Source organism: Dermacentor silvarum, chromosome 7 (genome assembly GCF_013339745.2).
Source record: "Dermacentor silvarum isolate Dsil-2018 chromosome 7, BIME_Dsil_1.4, whole genome shotgun sequence".
In the NCBI taxonomy this organism is placed as follows: Eukaryota; Metazoa; Arthropoda; class Arachnida; order Ixodida; family Ixodidae; genus Dermacentor; species Dermacentor silvarum.
In genome coordinates this window covers 823764-846247 of record NC_051160.1, presented here as the reverse complement: position 1 = coordinate 846247, position 22484 = coordinate 823764, and the positions used below count along the sequence as shown (strand labels likewise).

The following is a 22484-nucleotide window of genomic DNA, read 5'->3' as shown; positions in this document are numbered from 1 at the left end:
TGCGGGCTGTTGCCTCTTGGCCAAGTGCGGTGCATTTGCTTGTAAATATACTTGTATATAGCCTTTCGTCTGCGTCTTCCTACGTAACATATCTGGTGGAGGGGTATCAGGGCGATGGGCCGAGCAGCCAGTGTGAAGACCATGTTTGCGAACTCCTGGCGGACAACTGCCTGGATCAGGGAAAACGTGACAGCAGCACGGTGAGTTGGAGGAGCTGGAGTCGAACGCAGCCGGATAGGCGGCCTCAATCTCACGCCGGACCATCCTGGTAACATCGCCAGTGTTGTTGGGACGAGGAGCGTCGGCACAGGAAGATGTCGCTGGGGTGTTGGGCAGCTAGGCGAGCAAACTGCTGGTCGATACGTCGGCTTTTATCGAGTTCCAGGCGGCGGCACTCTTTTATAACTGCATCCACCGTCGCCACATTGTTGAAAACGAGTGAGTTGAAGGCGTCATCGGCAATGCCTTTGAGGATGTGGGAAACCTTGTCTGGCTCAGTCATGTGTGCGTCAACTTTGCGGCACAGAGCCAAGAAGTCCTGGATGTACGTGACGTAGGACTCGGTTGACGTCTGTACACGGCCGGATAACGCCCTCTGCGCGGCAAATTGGTGACCGTAGGGGTTGGTGAACAAGTCTCGGAGCTTTTGCTTAAGCGAATCCCAACTGGCGAACTCATCTTCGTGTGTCCGAAACCAAACTCGAGGTGTGCCACCGAGGTAAAAGACTACGTTGGCGAGCATGATAGTAGGGTCCCACCGGTTATTGCGGCTGACGCGTTCGTACAGGCTGATCCAGTCCTCGACATCTTCCCCATCTTTGCCCGACAATACGCCAGGATCACGGGGAGCGGGGAGAGCGATGTAGGTCGTCGAAGTGGCAGCAGGTGTCGGAGCCGGCTGAGTCGAGCTGTCGTCGCCGGGAGCCATTACGGAAGGCTCGACGTACCGTCCACTGCGAAGCTCCGAGTCGAGGTACAGGGAACGTCTACCTCCACCGGATATGTTACGTATTTTTAAACAATTTTGACTTTAACGATCGTCCCTTGGCCCACACTACAGCTGTTAAACATCGTATTAATACCGGCGATGCCCCTCCTATTCATCGCCGCCTGTATCGAGTGTCACCGGCTGAGCGTCAAGTTATGCACGCATAAGTTCGCAAAATGCTTGCCAAGAACATTATTGAACCGTCGTGTAGTCCATGGGCGTCACATGTTGTACTGGTAAAAAAGAAGGATGGCTCATGGCGCTTTTGCGTGGATTATCGGCACCTTAACATGGTTACCAAAAAGGACGTGTATCCCCTACCTCGGATTGATGACGCCCTTGACTGCCTCCACGGTGCTCGCTATTTCTCCTCTATTGACCTTCGCTCCGGCTACTGGCAGATTGCCGTGGACGATCTAGACCACGAGAAGACTGCTTTTGTAACACCCGACGGTCTTTATCAATTCACAGTGATGCAGTTCGGTCTATTTAACGCTCCTGCCACTTTTGAACGCATGATGGACTCCCTTCCTTACGGTTTCAAATGGTTCACGTGCCTGTGCTACTTGGACAACGTTATCGTATTCATCGCAACGTTCGCAACGCACCTCGAGCGCCTCTCAGCAGTCATGGACGTTTTTCGTCGAGCCGGTCTGTAACTCAACGCATTGAAGTGCCAATTCGGGTGTCGCCAGATTACCGTCCTTGGACATCTCGTTGTTCCGAAGGGCCCGAGCTCCCATGCACGTTCGTCACGAGCTCGCGCATTCACTTCGTCGTGGCTTCCGTTGGCTTCTTCCAGGTTGCCATATAGTAGTTTCTTGCTACACTGGCACAACGCCAGCGCGGCAACGAGCGTGTTAAGGTACGTCCACACTATAGCGACAAAAACGCGCGCGACACGCCGCACGCGGCAAGCGCCCGCGAGGCAGACTCGCGCGGGCAAGTCCACACTCGCGTTTTGTGGCACGCGGCAACGGCGCGTGGAGTGCCGCATTGTCTCGTTCCATTCGATACTTCTCGTGACAACGCGCTCTCCGTTCTGCCGGCTTCGTGTTCCATTGGAAGTGTCTGTGTTTTGTTGCGCCACTGCCGGCCACGCTCAGCCATGTCGGATACGGACGCGGAGCTACTGGTGACTGTGAACACTATAATACTTATTTGTTCTTTACTTGTGCAACGTCGACGTGCCAGAAAGCGGACGAGAAAGTTTTGGGTGCGCCCTATATGGCGGTACAGGGACACTGAGAGCCAGGCGAACACTCTGCTTTCCCGCATGTACCAGCGGTTGGCACGCAGCTCCTTGTCCTTAAAATCGACGTTCGATTTGTCATAGAGGCACGCATATCCGCGAACGGTTTCCAAAAACGCCTCCATTGCGAGGCGAATTTTTCGTCGACGTCTCGGTCGCGGTGTGGGAAGGCTTAACAAAAACAGCCCCCTTGACTGGACATGCCCTATGAGATTTTACGGCGTGCGCGTCACTGCTCGATCTCAGAGTCCATGCATTATGATTCTTTGCTTGTGCGACAGGTGGCGCCACAACTGCGCAGCTCGCTTCTGATTGGTGCTCGTTTTGCGGCTGCCGCAAAAAAATGTCACAGTTTCGCCCTAAGGGCGAAGCAATGAATGCGATAGCAACACAGCAATGTCATACGAAGTAAGGTGAGCGGCTTTGGTAGCAATATGAATTGTAGTAAACATGAGCTGATTAAGTAAGCAGGTGTGCTGCGGCGTAAGTAGACCGACATGAAGAGAGACTCGATGACCACGAGAAGGCGCGTGTGAAACGGTGGTGTTGATGAGAAGCGCTTCCCGTGGGCAGTGCGTGCGAAGGGACACACCTGTAGTGCTGCACTGCCGATCCGGGTAGCATTGCATGTGTAGCGTGCGTTGGAAAATGTGGCCCGACTATTACTAACTGAATGAACAAGCGTGGTGTGAGCGCGCACAAACAATCATGAATAGATCACACTGAATGACTGCAGACAACGAGTGTCAAAACGCTGGCAGCGAGCCCATACGCCGCAGCGGGTGAAGGTACGTGCGGTCTATCGCTTCAACGGAAACTGAGCAGCGAATGCACGGCGCATAAAGGTCAGAGCCGTTTGGAGGTAAGAGGCGAGCGACGAGCGCGGTTGTTGGCAGAGTAGAAGTGCGCCCCCCCCCCCCCCCCCCCCGCGCTCCCTCCGGCGCTGGCTTCCCGCTTCCTTGCTTGCGCGTGGGTGATTGAGTGCGTTCGCTCTCCGTGATAGCGCGCATCCCCGCACGCTTCCGCTCGGGCATACGGCGCGCGGCGAAGATTTTATCCATAGGGAGCCTCACGGCGACGGCGACGACGACGGCGACGGCAGAAATCCGGTTGAAGTGTCCATATAATTGCTATCGCAATAAAATGGGTCTCGCACCCATTCGAGCGTTTGCCGCGCTTTGCTGCAGCTTTTCGTGAATCTTGCCGCGCGCGACAGCATCACTCGCCGCGCGCGGCGTGTCGCGCGCGTTTTTGTCGCTAGTGTGGACGTACCTTTATCGCTTACGCCAGCAGGCTCCTTTCACCCTCGGAGCGCAGCTATTCCATCATTGAGCGTGAGTGTCTGGCCCTAGTTTGGGCGGTTGCAAAGTTCCGCCCATACTTATATGGCCGACCCTTTTCCGTTGTCACAGACCATCACGCGCTTTGCTGGTTATGCTCACTGAAAGATCCTACAGGAAGACTTAGCCGCTGGGCCTCCAAGATTATTCGTATTCTGTCACCTACAAATCTGGCCGACTACAGGACGCTGACTGCCTGTCTCGCTACCCGGTAGACGAGCCTGACGACGCCGACAGTAGTACCGCCAACGGTATTTTCTCTGTATCTGCCTTCGCTAACATCGCCGATTAGCAGTACCGGGATCTATCGCTGCGAGCACTCATCGAGCGTCTGCGCTCTACTCCTACCGACGCCTCCGTTCGCCGATATGTGCTCCAGGGCGGCATTTTGTACCGAAGGAACTTCCTCCCCGACGGATCTGATCTTCTTCTTGTCGTGCCAAAATATCTACGACGGACGGTGCTCTTTGAGATGCACGACGCCCCCACTGCAGGACATCTTGGGCTAACCCGCACCTACGACCGCGTCCGCCGCCGCTTCTATTGGCCCGGTCTCGCTCGCTCCGTCCGACGCTATGTTGCTGCCTGTGATCCCTGCCAGCGTCGGAAAACACCTCTGGTGCTACCTGCCGGTCATCTCCAGCCGATCACCGTCCCTGTGGAACCGTTCTTTCGTGTTGGATTAGACGGCCCCTTTCCCACATCATCCTCTGGAAACAAATGGGTAGCCGTCGCAACTGATTACGCCACCAGACTCTCCCTGCCAGTTGCGCCACTGACGTCGCGGGCTTTCTCTTGCGTGACATTATATTGCTTCATGGTGCCCCGCGACAGCTGCTTACTGACCGTGGTCGTAACTTCCTGTCGAAAGTTAACGCCGACATTGTGCGTTCCTGCTCCACTCAACACAAGCTGACTACCTCATACCATCCTCAAACCAATGGTCTGACGGAGCGGTTAAACCGTACCATTACCGATATGCTGTCCGAGTACGTTTCCAAGGACCACCACAACTGAGACATTGCGCTTCCTTACGTCACATTTGCGTATAATTCTTCCCGGCACGACACCGCCGGATTTTCTCCATTATATCTACTGTACGGTCGCGAACCGACCTTGCCCCTTGGTACGGCACTTCCTCCTGCTGCGATCTCAACAAGCGAGTATGCGCGCGACGCCATCGCCCTCGTCGACCATGCACGCCAGCTTGCCCGTACTCGACTGAGGGCCTCGTAAACCACTCAGCAGCGTCAGTACAACGCCCGCCACCGTGACGTACAGTTTTCGCCTGGTGCGCTCGTGCTCCTGTGGTCGCCCTCTCGTCACGTCGGGCTTTCAGAGAAGCTCCTTTCGCGATACACAGGGCCCCACCGCGTGCTGCGCCAGGTGACGCCTGTGACGTACGAAATTGAACCTGTCAGTTTGACCTCGTCATCTAGTCTGGCATCCAGTGATGTCGTGCACGTCAGTAGGCTCAAAGCCTACTACACTGCTTTTGAGTCCGGCCTTTAATCGCTCCGGGACGGTGCTTTTGCCTCCGGGGGTAGTGCTACGGAACAGTCTTTGCCCTGACGAAGAGGCGAGCAGTGTGAGGATGACGACGAAGATTAGAGGCTGGTGCGGGCTGTTGCTTCTTGGCCAAGTGCGGTGTATTTGCTTGTAAATATACTTGTATATAGCCTTTCATCTGCGTCTTCCTACGTAACAATATATATATATATATATATATATATATATATATATATAAGACAAATGCGGTAGTGTCAAGGTTGCCTTTTCCGCTCAGCGCAATGTCCATAATGCCCTACAAACTAGCCCAGCCGTCAGCCGTGCTCAGGATAAACGACGAACGTTGGAGCGCTATTATAGCGCTAAAATTTGACGCCTTAAATTTGTCTGCAAGTATTGCAAAAGCAGCGTTTATGAATGATATGTACAAATGTTGAAGTGAATGAACAACTAGTCGACTATGTGGTAAGTTAATTTATACCATTTCGATATATCTATTTCTCAGACAGAAACAGAGTTTAAAAAGCATAATGTTTGACTTCTAGGACTTTCGTGATGAACTCATTTTATGTAACATTGGAGTTAATTTGAAATTCTGCTTTCTTGAGACATTAGGCTGAGCTGGATTTAAACCAAACAACTTTCATGCAAATAGGTCCGCCAGTTGCTTAATTAGAACACTCCTTACGTTTAAAGTGTACCTGATTGGAGAAATGAGAGCTGGAGGACTAGCCAATGCTTTCCTGCGAACATTTATTTGTTCTCGGCTCTGGTGAGCCCCTAGGCTTGCACGTCCTTTTTCTTAATCCCCCGTCGCCACAAACCCGCAAGATGAGTAGAGCCGTGCCAAACAATCGCCGGCCTCTGGTTAAGTGTTCCGCTATCTTCCCCCGCGGCAGAACAGACAAAGAACATACGACAAGAAATTGACGATTACCACCTCTTACCTTGGCTTCGACTGGCTTCAGTTCTATGGTGCAGGACGCGGTTGGCGCTGCCTCGTGTGCCGCGTGGGGCTTAGGACTTTCTACGTAGTGCGGAACTAGAAGAAAGCGTAGGTGAAATAAAGGCGAAAAAAAGAGAAGAAACAGTGAGAATTTGACCTCGAGCATCTTCGCAAGGATGGACGTGCAACACGTTCTCGCTGAACATGGCAGCGACGTAGCATGAACGCTAGGCGGGATCTAACGTTTAGACAAAGTTGTTTTGTCGAAGCGTTGTCTTAGGCCATGTTCTGACACTATTGATCACTTCAATATCTATCTTCCTGTGCTCTTGTATATATATCATGAATTATGAAATGCACAAATGCTCTGATATCGCCATCGATGAACTCATTGGAATGCAATATGTTTATATTTCAAGACAAAAATCAATTGTCGTGATCGTTCAAGTTCCATTAGCTTTTTTACTCACAGGCTTTCGAAATGCCTAAAATCGGCAAGTGAAAGTACTGAATTTAGTACTCCTCGGTAACGATGGGCAAAAAAGAGATATTTAAGTTTTGTAAACGGCACATACTAGAACCTTTAAAACAAGTGCAATGCGCCACATTAAAGATATTGCAAAATTGTTTTGTTTTTGCCTGCACTTATGTTTCGAAGCATTGTACAATACGTCACTTGCTCCGCATTATATGTTTGAGCCTAGGTACAGTTAGCAGAATTCACGCTAATTTGTCAACTATGCGTTTCTATTTCATGATGATTAACCAACTTCCATTTTTCTTCTGAAAGAAAGAAAGGAAAACTGAAGGCATAAGTAAAAGTCTGCTCGCAACAGTTATTAACTTTTTCTTTCAAATGCAACACATGTAATTCAGTTCTTAAGGAGAACGTTTCTACGTTCCAGGTGCCCTTGAGAGCAGGGAGGACAGGAGTTGAAAAGTCCTCTGTATGTTCATGTCGATAAGAGTGACATGAACACTTGTTCGGATGCCTCTTATGTGTACGAATATATGGCGCGTCGGAATATACCTCCTGCCGGGCATGCTAATCTAGGGGGCCTCAGCTCATCATCACTGGCGCTCCCGGGGAAATTAGCGTCAAGGCTTCCCCCCAAGGAGCAGCACTGTCTACATTGGAAGCATGCGAGAACTCCCTTATGTAGCTTGGCTTTGGTTATTTGAGTGGTTGGAAATTTCGAGCGGTTACATATTTCGGACGTACATGTGAGACACTAGAGGCATCTGAAGAGAGGCTAATTCACGAACCAGTGTAGACACTAAGTACTTACAACTTGCAATCGCGAGTAACAATTGAAAGTAAGAGTCGAACAAGACGCTTGCAACTACGCAGTAATTGGACATCGTAACAAGCGCTAATAAACGCGAACACAAAGCGGAGACATATAGACTGGACGCGTTTGTGTTCGCGTTCCTTAGCGCTTGTTAGGATGTCCAAGTTCTGGTATCACCAACTTGCCCAAAATATTGCGTTGAATACGCAGTAAAGCCGCGAATAATGTAAGGAGTTTAGCGACCTTGGTGTGAACGTCCGTTTGTGGATATCAACTGGGGTCGAACAAGGGATGTCGCTGGAGCCAACGTTCTGACAAGAGGACATGTTTAGGGCCAGGCCGGCGTCCGACAATTTGCCTAGTTGAAACTAGAGTCTCTGGATATTTTTTATTTTTTTTTGATTAAAGAGAGCAGAAAACCTAGGGACCTTAGTTGAAACTGTAGAGGTTGCTGTAGAGGTCAGGTAGTAGCGGAGGTACACAAGGAGGGTCGAAATAATGTGTCGAAGAGGAATGAACTGATGCAGTTTATTAGGCGAACTTGTGCCCGCAAAGAAGCTCGGCGGCGGCAGAAGTAGCAAGCTTCAACGGCGGGCGTCGAAAAGACCGATCCCACCGACCGATCTGCGCATGCGCCAGTTTTCCGTAAGTAGCACTGCCACCGTCTTGATTGTAGTCAACTGGTCAGCCACACTAGAGTGTACTAGAATACGACGCTACGATCGAAGTGAATTGGGCCGCATCAAGGTCGCGCCGTTGGAAACTGCTGGCGATACTGCGCGGCAGGGTACTTCGCGCGCTGGTATTTGCGTTCAGACCGCTCAAATGGTGTTCATAATTACATATGACATGTATTTATGCCTTAAGAATAAATTCCTTTCTTTCTCTTCTTTATTTTCTTTTATTGTTTAATGCCGCTCGGTGATTGCGCACGCATTGCGGCCGCAGTGTCGGCTTTCATTCTACTGTGTTATTGTACGGTTCCCTTTAGAGATCAAATATTTTTCTCGTTCTTCAAGCAGCATGTATCTCTCGTGTGTATTGTTGCACATATAGTTTTCCACCAGTAGGTCTTACAAAACGCAGACGAAGAAACATATGTAACCTTCTTTCTTGCCGCTTCAAACAAGTATACAGCATATCTGCCCCATCCGGCGCCTTGCATTCAGATTTACGGGAAGCATTGTTATAGATAAAAAAAAAAAACAGAGTAAACTGTAGCGCAACATTCCATTCAAGTTTACGCCTTCCTCGCGTAATAGAATGCGGAGTAATTGGTAGGGGGTCATTTATTGCGGTCGGACCTCGAGCGCCGACAACGGTTTTAGTTAGTCATTCTATATGCTAATCTTGGGCCGTAAGCCGTACGTGGAATTTTTTTTCTAGTCGATACTTCAAAAAACAAAAAAACAAAAAAGAAAAGAAAGAAAGCCTGCGCGGTAGCCTAATTAGTGGCTGTATAGTGGATACGTACGGCGTTGCGCTGCTAAACTGGAGCTCGCAGGTTCAATCCAGGTCGCGGAATTCACTGTAAAATAATTTACACCCCTAAAATTAAAAAAAGGTGTAAATGTGTCTATAACTAACACCCTTAGGGTGTGATTTATATGAGTAACACCCTAAGGGTGTGAGTTATAGACACATTTACACCTTTTTTCACTTTTAAGGGTGTAAATTATTTTACAGTGTTCGATGGAAACGAAATAGAAAAAGACTCGTGTACTTCTATTTAGGTGTACGTTAAAGAACCCTAGGTGGTGAAAACTAAACCGGGTGCCTCATAATCATATCGTAGTTTTGCCACGTAAAACCGAAGAATTTGTTTAAATTTAAAAAGAAAAGAAAAAAGCAGGCGGATGCGTTCTTCGACTTTTTTCTAGGGGTGTAAACAACAAATTATGCTCGAGTCTGATTTCCGAGAAAAACATGTGACGGTTATCCTATATGTCATACATAAATGCAATGCCGTTCCCAAATGTATTGTCGCGAAGAACGTATGCCGCGGCCGACCTTGAGGAATCCCGAAACGGGTTTGCACGAGTGTGTGCACGTGTAGCGCGATCGCTTCACGCTCGGCTGTATCGAGGGAAGGGAGGGGGGGGGGGGGGGGGCAGATTTATTAGGCATGGCCAAATTTGTTGCTCACGGTGTGTTGTTGGGACCATGTCTGCGTGGTCGCGAAAGCTCTGGCCCATATTGGAGCACGACGGCTTGCCTGATTGGCTTGAATATGCGATTGGTGCAGAAGCCTGCGTCTCCCACGGGCCTGCGAGCCCCTTGGATGCTGTTGAAACACATTTAAGGAAGTGTTTTGAATCGTTTTGGGTGAGCAAGGACACAGCAGCCCACGGCGCCACTTCACCACGGGAGACCAGGCCGGTCAGGCAGGCCGTCGACGATCGGTATGACGTCGTTTCATGTGTAATATGTGTGTGTACAGTTTTAAGGTGCCAAGTTAATGCCAAATTAAATAAATCTAGTTTCTTCGAATGTTACTTCGCGTTGTCGCCGTACCTGCCGATTTGCACCTGCCCCTGTCAGAGCTCATCCCCCTTCATCGTCGTCTCCCGGGTGAGCTGATGCGTCCAAAACTAACTGCTGCGTCACTTCGCTACAGTATGACCGTCCAACTCAGGAGCTTGAATATTATAAACGGCTGCTTTCAGTTATCCGGTGCACTATCATAACCACAATAATGAAACAATTAAAGGAACGGCATGTCTCACATACACGTAAAGATATGTGCAGATCTGTTGCGTTCGTTGAAGAAGATAAGTGTGGTACCACATGGGGCACCCAGTTTTAATGGGTTGCAAACATAGTGAGACTGACAAAAAAAAAGTTTTCCTTGTCTGAATCAAGTTAGCAGATTTACAGGCTGCCGCAAAGCGGGGCGTTTATATTGAATGACAGCTAGGAGCTTGTTAAGCAGGACTTGTTAACAACCGTGCGTTAATTCTCTCAGAAACTGCGCCTCTGCGCAACAGCCACGACTCTCCGGCAGCACAATCATTCGGAATAACAGTACTCATTTGCATCGGCCACTCACTTTTGAGACTTCAATAGTGCTGTTATGGGTTACATTCGAAACGACTATTCGGCGTCGTACAGTATGGCAGTAACACTTGCATATATATATATATATATATATATATATATATATATATATATATATATATATATATATATATATATATATATATATATATATATATATTATTTATTTATTTATTTATTCGAATCACGAATCCTCCTGTATGTATATAAGGTGGTTTTGCCTGCTTTGCTTATGATTTCTGCGAAAGGTTTATGTGCAGTATTCACTAATAAGTATGTTTGTTATGCAAACACGTGCGCTTAGTCCGGTCGGGAGTTCTCACTTTTTCAGTTAGTGCATTTAGAATATTTGTTATTTTTTCCCTTACATATGTATCGTGAATATACGTAGAATTTGATTTAATTACCTAGAAATACATTGGCCATTATTCGTGCCACGCAGTTAATAAACCTGGTTTATTTCACTCTAATATTGTTTTCTTCGATCATTGTCCCTGACCAATATCCACCAACAAGAAGAGCGCGTAAAATGACACGATATCAATAATACAATTTTCGTACGTAGCTTCATGTTGCAGAGATACCGGTTACTTTTAGAAGACAGTGCCATCAACCGGGACGTCGATCAACCGGCCGACGTCGCGCCATTTCTAAGCATTGCTCCCTTCGCCACGAACCTCCACCGCCGGCCTCGCCCCCCCGCCCCACCCCCCTGTTATCATATATGTTTCGTACAAATATAGACGGCAGGCGGCCAGGCACCGGCTGTGTGGCGTTTCCGTCGCGAACGGCCCGGCAACTACATTCGACAAAGTCTCCGCGCGATGGTGCGATTACGACATCGCGAATTAGAAGGAGATATACTCGATCGCTACCGCCAAACAGCCTTGATGACCGTCGTCTGCATAGCGGCTTCTGTATTCTTTTGTAGATGTTTGGGTGAACCATCATGTCAACATCTTTCGTCGATAAAATTGAAGGAATTCTGTAGCTGTACTGGTTCAGTCATCTGTTCAATGGCGGATCCACTTTTGACTTCCCTGAACCTCTGAAAACGAAGGTGCGCATACAATGTATCGTCTTTTTTTTTTTCTCGCTATCTCTTTCTTAGAGCCCGTCCAGCTTCGCCATAATGCAACAGCACCTCTGCAGGATCGCCTTAATGTGACACTGGTGTGGAAGCTGCGAGGCTTGTGTTCCGGCTCTCGAAACTGTGCTCGAAGACTGAGTATGGGGTGACGTTCTGAAAGGGTCGCGCAGCACAGGGACATCTGGAATACGGCTCAAGTTCATTTGTACGATCGCGTTCTTGATTGGCTGAAGCCAGCTGTAGCTTCAGCCACACCAACGGCACATATTGCGAGTTGCCCTATGCCATCTTAGTTGTACCGATTTCCCCCGGTCACTGAATACTTGTCAGGGAGGATTCGACCGAGGTTTTCAACTACGTTCGGTCACTTAATTTTCCCAGTCATTTCTTAGTACCATTTGCGTGGACATCAACTCCCTGCAGAAGCTTGATTGTCGCGTCTATGTAGGCAGAAGCATCTTTGACTAGTGCTGGCAGTTGGAAAGATGCCCAGACATGCAGCGAAATGAAGTACGGTAATCGCTGAAGTACGGTACGCTGAAGCGAAATGAAGCACGGTAAATGAGGTACAAAATGAAGGTAGTACAAGCCTATGCCCCAACCTCTAGTCACGATGATGAAGAAATAGAACAGTTTTATGAAGATGTTGAACTAGCAATGAGAAAGGTGCAAACTCAGTATACTTTAGTCATGGGCGACTTCAATGCAAAAGTGGGGAAAAAGCAGGTTGGTGAGCAAGCAATTGGCAACTACGGCATCGATTCTAGGAATGCAAGAGGAGAGATGTTAATAGAATTCGCGCAAAGGAATAGGCTCCGAATAATGAATACTTTCTTCAGGAAGCGCAGCAACAGGAAGTGGACCTGGAAAAGCCCTAATTGAGAAACAAGGAATGAAATAGATTTCATACTCTCTGCCGATCCCAGCATGGTGCAGGATGTAGAAGTGTTAGGTAGGGTAAAGTGCAGTGACCATAGGCTAGTGAGGTCTAGGATTTCTCTCAATTTGAAGAGAGAAAGAATAAAGCTAGTCATGAAGAAACATGCCAACCTAGACGCAGTAAGGGTAAAAACAGACCAAATCACGCTGGTGCTCGCTAACAAATATGCAGCTTTAGAACAGGAAGATAAAGACAACATAGAGGTAATGAATGAAACCGTAACTAGGTTGACCTCAGAAGCAGCAATTGAAGTGGGAGGTAAGGCACCAAGGCAACCAGTAGGTAAGCTCTCCCAAGTAACAAAGGACCGAATAAAGAAACGGCGAAGCATGAAAGTGTCAAACTCGAGAGATCAGATAGAATTCGCCGAACTGTCGCAACTGATACAAGAAGAAAGTAAGGGATATCCGAAATTATAACGTGGAAAAGATTAAGGAAGCAGTAAAATATCGACGCCCATGATATCAGTGATAAGAAAGCTAGGCATAGGACAAGGCAAAATGTATGCACTGAAAGATAAGCAGGGTAATATCATCAGCAATTTCGATGACATAGTAAAAGCAGCGGAAGAATTCTATGCTGACCTGTACAGTGCCCAGAGCAGCCAAGCTACTTTCATTCGAAGTATATATTGTAACGTAGATCGAAGACGGAGTCTTGAAAAATAGATGCTTCTCTTTAATGGCGGGCCAGAAGAAGAACGTGCAGCCTACGCGCTTCGTCGTCTTTCACGGCGCCGACCTTTGCGCGCGCCGTCCCGCTGTGCGTGAGCCCCACATCATTGTGTCAATTGCCCCCCGTGCGAAAAGCGACCGTCTCGGTCGCGTCAAAAAGTTCTGTCAGCCATGACAAGAAATGGAGTTCCTCAGGTGCATCTGGGCGTTCACGTACGCGCATGGTATGGTTTCATGCGTACTACATGAACAACTTCAGCGCGAGGACGACGACGGAGCGAACGGGGGTCGGAACTGCAGGGGACGACTTCGTAAGTGACGTCGCTGAGGCGGCGTGTAACCTTGTAGGGACCGAAATACCGGCGGAGCAACTTTTCCGAGAGTCCACGGCGACGGATGGGCGTCCAGACCCACACGCAGTCGCCGGTATTGTAATGGACGTCGCGGCGACCCTGGTTGTATCGAAGGGTGTCGGTATGCTGTTGGCTCCGGATACGATGTCGAGCAAGCTGGCGGGCTTCTTCGGCTCTTTGTACGAACTCTTCCACGTGTTCGCTGGTCGGGCTAATATCATCCACAGGTAGCATGGCGTCAAGTGTTGACGTGACGTGGCACCCGTATACAAGTTCGAGCGGCGTAAACTGTGTAGTCTCTTGTACAGCAGTGTTATACGCGAAGGTGACATAGGGTAAAATCTCGTCCCACATTTTGTGCTCTACGTCGACATACATGGAGAGCATATCAGCCAGCGTTCTGTTCAGACGTTCCGTTAATCCATTGGTTTGAGGGTGATATGTAGTGCTCTTGCGGTGAGAGCTATGTGTTAGCTGGAGAACGTCCTGCATAAGTTCGGCTGTAAATGCTGTACCGCGATCCGTGATGACAGCAGAAGGCGCACCATGTCGCAGGACGATGTGGTGAACGAAGAACTTGGCCACTTCATACGAGTTTGCTTGCGGAATAGCTTAGGTTTCGGCGTACCGGGTTAAGTAGTCGGTAGCGACGACTACCCATCTGTTGCGCGAAGAGGTCACTGGGAATGGCCCAAGTAGATCCATTCCTATTTGTTGGACGGTGCTTGAGGAGGGTCCACAGGGTGTAGAAAGCCAGCCGGTTTAAAGGGCGGTTTCTTGCGGCGCTGACAATCGCGGCAGGTCTTCACGTAGCGTTGAACAGAAGAAAAAAGCCGGGGCCAGTAATACTTCTGTCGTATCCTTGCTAATGTCTTAGCGAATCCCAGGTGTCCCGCGCATGGCTCATCATGGCAGGCTTGCAAAATGCCTTGGCGCAGCGCCGACGGCACGACAAGGAGGTACGTATTTGGACCGCTTCCGCAGTTTTTCCTGTAAAGGACGTTGTTGCGCAAACAGTACGATGATAAGCCGCGCACGAGCGAGCGAGGTAAAACACCTTCAACTCCTTGAAGGTGCTCGATCAGCGGCAGCAGCTCAGGGTCAGCGCACTGGTGCTCAGCCATCTTTACGGCGTCGACAACGCCGACAAATGGCAAGTCATAGTCAGGGTCCGACGATGTCGTAGGGAGCGGTGCGCGGGACAAACAGTCAGCGTCACTGTGCTTCCTTCCAGATCGGTAGACAACGGTAACGTCGTACTCTTGTAAGCGCAGGCTCCAACGGGCTAGTCTGCCTGAAGGATCCTTGAGGTTGGCAAGCCAGCACAAGGCGTGGTGATCGCTGACAGCCTTAAAGGGTCTACCGTACAAGTAGGGTCGGAATTTACTAATTGCCCACACAACCGCTAAGCATTCTTTTTCAGTGGTTGAGTAGTTTTTCTCAGCCTTGGTGAGACTGCGGCTTGCATAAGCAATAGTACGTTCCGCACCATCTTGCCACTGCACAAGAACTGCGCCGAGACCCGCATTGCTGGCGTCAGTATGGATTTCTGTGTCTGCGTCTTCGTCGAAATGAGCAAGTATTGGGGCAGCTTGCAAACGCTGGCGCAATTCATTGAACGACTGCTGCTGCTCGTCCGCCCAAATGAATGGCACATCGTCGCGTGTAAGCCGTGTGAGAGGCTCAGCAATTGTCGAGAATCCCTCGACAAAGCGTCTATAATAGGCGCACAAACCAAGGAAGCGTTGGACAGCCTTCTTGTCTGTGGGTGGTGAAAACTCGGCGACGGCAGCTAACTTGTCGGGGTCTGGTCGGACGCCTTGAGGACCAACGACATGGCCGAGAAATTTGAGCTCTTGGAACCCAAAGTAGCATTTTTCGGGCTTGATGGTGAGGTCGGCAGTACGGATCGCAGCGAGGACGCTCTCGAGTCGTGCGAGGTGCTCGTCGAACGTGCTCGAGAACACGACGACGTCGTCCAAGTATACGAGGCAGGTTTGCCATTTGAGTTCAGCAAGCACGGTATCCATCATCCGCTGAAAGGTGGCAGGTGCGGAACAGAGACCGAAGGGGAGAACTTTGAACTCATAAAGGCCGTCAGGTGTCACAAACGCTGTTTTTTCACGATCCTGTTCATCAACTTCGATTTGCCAATATCCGGATTTAAGATCCAACGAAGAAAAGAACTTGGCATGTTGTAGACGATCCAATGCGTCGTCGATGCGTGGCAGTGGATAAACATCGCGCTTGGTGACACGGTTCAACTTTCTGTAATCTACACAGAAGCGTAACGTGTTGTCTTTCTTTCTGACTAACACTACAGGGGAGGCCCACGGGCTTGTGGACGGCTGGATCACGTGGTCTTGGAGCATCTCTTTCACCTGCTGCTTGATCGCTTCCCTTTCCACTGGAGACACTCTGTAAGGATGCTGGCGAACAGGACGTGCGGATTCATCCGTAATAATGCGGTGCTTTGTGATGGACGTACGCCGTACTTTGGACGACGTTGAAAAACAGTCGGCAAACTCGTTCACGAGACTCAGTAGTCGGTCTTTCTGATGGTTTGGCAGCGTATCGTTAACGTGAATCCGTTCGTTTAGGCTGGGTAACTCAGATTGCTGAGACGATGTGATTTCCAATGTGCCAATGTCAGTAACATGAATGATTTCTCGAAGAAATGCGATTGTCGTTCCTCGTGGTACATGCCGATACTCGTTGCTAAAGTTTGTTAGCAAAACGACTGAACATTTGTTTTGCACCTCAAGAAGTCCTCTGGCTATGCAAATGTGGCGCTCAAGAAGCAGGGGGATGTTTGCCTCAGCAATTCCTTCGGCGACGTCCTCCATGTCGCATCGGACAAGGGTAAGCACACTGCTCTTGGGTGGCAACGTGACGTGATCGTCTGCAACGCGTAGCGCGATGTCACGGTCGTTGTCATTACTGTGCGCTATGGCTTGCGTAGTAGCGAAACTGACTCTAGACTCTTGCAGGTCGATGATAGCGCCGTTCGCCTGAAGGAAATCCATGCCGAGTATAAGGTCCTTTGAACATTCAGGAAGAATGACGAAGTCGCCGATGTACGTGAAGCCTCGAATGTTGACTCGTGCCGTGCACCGGCCCATTGGGGTTAAGAGGTGCCCTCCCGCAGTACGAATCTGAGTTCCGGCCCATTGCGTCGAAACTTTGTTCAGCATACGTGCGAGATTCTGGCTGATGACAGACGTGTCCGCACCCGTGTCGATTAACGCCGTGACTTCGTGGTCATCTATGGTAACTGGCACGTCGCAAGATACTGACACCGAACTGCACCGATTTCTCTGCGTCTCAATTGCGTCATATCGCGGTCGTCGTAGTGGAGGATCTTCAGCGTTCGCAACGTCAGCGACCTCACCTCCGCAGGTCGCTGGACTCAGTTTTCCCGGGAAGCAGGGCTGGGTGAGCGACGCCTTGTTGCGCTCGGCGTGAAGAGGGGGCTGGAAGACCTGTTTCGGGCGGGTGACGGTGACCGGGTGTCATGGAATCGTGGGGCAAACGAGGTCCTGGCGTCCGCGAGGTAGGCTTCAATCTCTAGAGGGCGTTCGCCATTTCGTGGGCACGGGGCGTTCAGTGAAAATCCACGGAGCCCAGCTCGGCGGTAAGGACATGCCCTGTAGAGGTGGTCGGCTTCACCGCAATGAAAACACAAGGGCCTCCGGTCTGCAGTGCGCCATACGTCGCTCTTGCGGGGTGGTCGCGCTTCAGCCATGAATGGCGTGCGGCGAGGCCTGACGTCGCCAGTTGCTTGTTCCACGGCGCGCACTCCATGGAAGTCCGGCACGTCGCTCACACCGTGAAAAGTCGGCGACAACGAACTTCGCGCAACTTCCGCATACGACATGCGAGGCTGTGGCTGCCATATCTCGGGCTGTGGTGTCTCGCTTCGCTCTGGGACTTGGACTGCCTGCCTGATTTCCTCTCGGATGACCTCAGCCAGAGCAAGTCGCGGTACCGATGCCGGAGCCACCTGAAGCTTCTGGAGCTCTTCTCTAACAACAAGCCTAATGAGCTCCCGCAAGGCGTCGGTATTGTCAACAGGTATAGTGAGATGGTCACGTGATAGGGTCGACACGTCGCGGTTGTACTGCCTTGTTCGCTGCTGCAGTGCCTTTTCCATTGATGTGGCTTCCGCGAGAAACTCTGCAACGGTCCTTGGTGGGTTGCGTATCAGGCCTCCGAATAGCTCTTGCTTGACACCACGCATTAAGTTCCTGAGCTTCTTTTCTTCCGGCATGGACGGATCCGCGCGTCGGAAAAGTCGGCACATATCCTCGACAAACATTGCGACGCTTTCGTTCGGCCGCTGTACTCTCGCCTGAATTGCAGATTCAGCTCGCTCCTTGCGATCGAGGCTGGCATATGTGCTGATTAGCTGCCGTCGGAATTCGTCCCATGTTGATAGGGCCGCCTCACGGTTCTCAAACCATGTCCGCGCATAGTCCTCGAGGGCAAAGTAGGCGTTGCGTAGCTTGCGCTCCGGAGTCCAGCCGTTGAATTCTGCGACACGCTCAAAGTGATCGAGCCAGTCCTCAACATCCTCGAAGGTGTCCCCATGGAAGGATTTGGGGATTAGCGGCTGATTAAGCACGACCTCGGTCGGTGCAGTTGAGGAAGAAGACGGAACTGATGTACTCATCGTTCTGACTCGGTTGGGTAGAGGCTCGTGCTCCGGTGGCAGTCCTTGAAGTCGACGGCTTGTCCGTACGTGAACAGGAGTCAGCTCGACCGGACTTCGTACTGGGCTTGTAGGCGGGGTTCGATCTGGGAGTGGTAGCATGTACCCAGCACCTCCACCAGAAAAATGTAACGTAGATCGAAGACGGAGTCTTGAAAAATAGATGCTTCTCTTTAATGGCGGGCCAGAAGAAGAACGTGCAGCCTACGCGCTTCGTCGTCTTTCACGGCGCCGACCTTTGCGCGCGCCGTCCCGCTGTGCGTGAGCCCCACATCATTGTGTCAATATATAGTGATAAACAGGATACAGAGGCCCCTTCTATAACTAGCGATGAAGTTAGAAGGGCATTGAAAGATATGACCAGGGGAAAAGCTGCTGGAGAAGATGGAATAACAGTCGATTTAATCAAGGATGGAGGAGATATCATACTTGAAAAGCTTGCGGCCCTTTATACGCAATGCCTCACGACTTCGAGTGTACCGGAAAGCTGGAGGAACGCCAACATTACACTCATCCATCAGAAGGGAGACGTTAAAGAATTGAAGAATTACAGACCCATTAGCTTGATTTCTGTATTGTATAAAATATTCACCAAGGTAATTTCAAATAGAATCAGGGCAACACTTGACTTCAGCCAACCAATAGAACAGGCTGGCTTTAGGAAGGGATATTCTACGATGGATCATGGATCATATCCATGCCATCAACCAGGTAATAGAGAAATCTGCGGAGTACAATCAACCTCTCTATACGGCTTTCATAGATTATGAAAAAACATTTGATTCAGTCGAGATACCAGTAGCCATAGAGGCATTACGCAACCAAGGAGTACAGGATGCATTCATGAATATTGGCAAATATCTACAAGGATTGCACAGCAACCTTGGTTCTCCACAAGAAAAGTAGGCTTAGTAAACACTGCATGCTTAGAAGAATTATTCAAGCTCTTAGACTGGGAAGGCTTAGGAGTGAGGATCAACGGCGAATATCTCAGCAACCTTCGGTTTGCAGATGACATTGTCCTATTCAGCAACAATGGAGACGAATTACAACAAATGAATGAGTACCTTAACCGAGAATGTGTAAGAGTTGGGTTGAAGATGAATATGCAGAAGACAAAGATAATGTTGAATAGCCTGGCAAGGGAACAAGAATTCAGGATCGCCAGTCAGCCTCTCAAATCTGTAAAGGAGTACGTTTATCTAGGTCAATTACTCACTGGGGACCCTGATCATGAGAAAGAAACTTATAGAAGAATAAAATTGGGCTGGAGTGCATACGGCAGGCATTACCAAATCCTGACTGGGAGATTACCACTGTCATTGAAAATAAAAGTGCAAAATCATTGCATTCTACCGGTGCTAACATATATGGGGCAGAAGCTTGGAGGTTAACAAAGAAGCTCAAGAACAAGTTAAGGACCCTAGAAAGAGCGATGGAACGAAAAATGTTAGGCCTAACGCTAAGAGATAGGAAGACAGCGGAGTGGATCAGAGAACAAACGGAGATAGCCGATATTCTAGTTGACATAAGCGGGAAAAGTGGAGCTGGGCAGGCCATGTAATGCGTAGGATGGATAACCGGTGGACCATTAGGGTTACACAGTGATACTAAGAGAAGGGAAGCGCAGTCGAGGTCGGCAGAAAACTAGGTGGAGTGATGAAGTTGGGAAATTCGCAGGCGCAAGTTGGAATCAGCTAGCGCAAGACAGGGGTAATTGGAGATCGCAGGGAGACGCCTTGTCCTGCAGTGGACATAAATACAGGCTGATGATGATGATGATGGTAAAAACACCAGTTCACCTGGCTAAAACTACGTTTGGTACCGGCTTTCAAGAGTCATGGGCGCACTAAAGCAACTAAAACATAAGAAAAATGTACTGCACACTCGTTTTGCGAGAAAATCTGGGCGTCCGCCAGCGTCTGCATAGCCAACGCGCGCTCGCTAGCAGACGACGCGCTTGACAACGACAGTAAAATTGAAGACGTCGCGTTGCATAATCCATGCCTCAAATATATATCTTTGGCAAAATGGTATAAACATAAATTTGCAGTTGAAATAACGCACTATTTTAAGAGCGTACTATTTTAAGAGCGCTATCGGCCTCGGCGCCCGCAGCGAAAGTACGTTGAATATGCCGCGGAGCGCGTCTCCGCCCCAATCAATAGCAAATCCAGTTCGCTCGCAGCGCCCTCACACAATTTTTTTCCACACGCGTCGCCTCAGCGGGAGAGCGCCGTTCAGCCCAACGTTAGTTCGGCCCACTCGACCATTGTCTAGTACACCCACACCACCGCAGTTCCCGCTCGTTTAGTACTTCGCACGAGCTTCCCAAACATCTCTGCGAATCCGCCACCCAGAAAAATTCATGTATTTTAAGAAATTACATGTGCTGTTCATTGCAGCATGCGAGGCGAACGTTGAAAAGTGCCTACTGCTCTTTGATTACGGTTGTTAACCGCTGATATTACGCGTTGAGTATCGTATTTGTTAGAGCTTTCTATGTAGTACATGCTGATGTACGCGGTCGTTTTGCATTACTATTTTTGCACACGTGCATCTCAGTGACTGCAAAGTTATGTTTGCTTAGCGACGGACATAATAGGATTTGTATATCTGTTAGAGACAGGTTTGAAATGCGGCGCCGAAATTTTCGGGCCCTAATGATTCTTACCTATATGGGTTTCGCGCACGACTTGCAGACTTCGGTAACAGCGGTATCTATAAAGTTCTTAGGTAAGCTAGGCGTCGTTTTTAGCAGCGGAGCTCCTTAAAGGGATACGGACACGAAATCTGAAAATTTTACGAAAATGCTGAAAATGAATCCTCAGTGTGTGATTACACCGAAAAGAAGTAGTCACTAAGCTCACTTTTGAGCCGATGGATTTATTTTTGGCGTTTTTGTGAGCGAGCGCCTCGCCGACCGACCCGCGGGATTTGGAAGGCGTGACGTCACGACACCCTCGTCGGATAGCCAGCCGGCCGGCCGCGGTCATTCGAAGCGCGCCGACGCCGCCATCGCGAGCATGGATTCGAGTCTGGTGCCTCTACCAGCGATGAGTACACGTCTGAAGACGAGGACCATTCCAACTTGGCAAGAAATATTACCGCTTACGGCCACGAGCCTTCCGCGTCAAGCGACGAAGAGCAGGCGGCCGTGGAAGTGCCGGTCAAGTTTTCGCGAACCGTAGCGCGAAGACACGAAACACTCTGCACGAGACACTTGTGCAATAATTATTTGTCATTTCCTCTGTAAACTTGCTTTTTAAAGTGCGCTTGCAGGCGAGGCAGCTGCAGGGTACTTCAGCACTGCGTGGATGACTGAATAGTAGTTTATGCCGTCGGCGTGAGCAACTGCTGCAAGGTATCAGTACCTTCGAGACTCTCACGTCCACTTCGCCAGCCGATCGACGGATGACAGCACCTGTCTGGCGTTCTGCCCAGTGTTTTCTGCTTTTCTGTGGATGAGCAGAGATATGTGTGTGTCTGATCTCGTGAGTCGCGCTCGCTAGCCTTGTATTGTTTTACTGTGCTTTGCCAACATTTTTAAAGACATTACTGCCTTCGTGCCCAGCCTCGGGCATCTCGCCCCAGCATCGCCCTCACACTGCTCAAGAAGGCTGCAAGTGAACGAAAACAGTAGCGACATCGTTTCGCCTCCTCTTTTCCAACGCGCCACTGATCATTTCTGCCTTGCGTTTTCGTGAGAATACCGATAGCACAGCGTCCGGCTTTAAGCATTCCTTTTTGAGCGGCATGCCGAGGCTTTTCAGCACAGCCGGGCTGGTCAAATAATCATCGTCGACGAAGTGGTCCACGCAAATGAAGTCATTTATTAGAGGTCTCCAGGATGTGCGTGATGGCTGACAGGCAGGTATCCAAAGTTTACGCACCTTCTCGTCTCTGGAAAACGTGTGCGACGGCGTGTCACGACCGACGATTCTGTTATATATAACAGCAATGTCTGGGCATTTCCTTCCACCGCGACGAACGCGTCAATACCGAGCGACTACCGCGGGAAGGCGCATGTAAGACGCACCACCTGCGTGGAGCGCCGACGGGGATGTTTTGGACAGACCACGTGCGAAGATCGCCGAAAGGGGTTAAACAAACGCTGCAAGGGACCGACACCCCCGGAAACACTGCGACGACTGTGGCCGACCTTCGCCGCGCGCGCAAGGGGGAAGGGGAGGTGTTATGACGTCAAGTTTGGCGCTGAGCCGTGCTCCCTCAAGGGCTGCAGAAGATAGCGCCAACCTTTCCCTTTCCCTCAAGAACCACTTATCATCATCAAATTTCAGCTTCTGTCGGCGGCCGCTTGGAGGCAAGGTG

The 22484-nt window shown here is 49.8% G+C and overlaps 1 protein-coding gene across 1 annotated transcript in view; it reads right to left on the bottom strand.

Moving 5' to 3' along the window:
* LOC119457436 (uncharacterized) overlaps positions 1-22484 on the bottom strand; it is a 742184-nt gene that overhangs the window by 46219 nt on the left and 673481 nt on the right. Inside the window, exon 6 of the mRNA XM_037718988.2 lies at positions 6037-6131. Within this exon, the coding sequence (XP_037574916.1) occupies positions 6037-6131 (95 nt within the window). The remainder of the gene's footprint in view (positions 1-6036; positions 6132-22484) is intronic.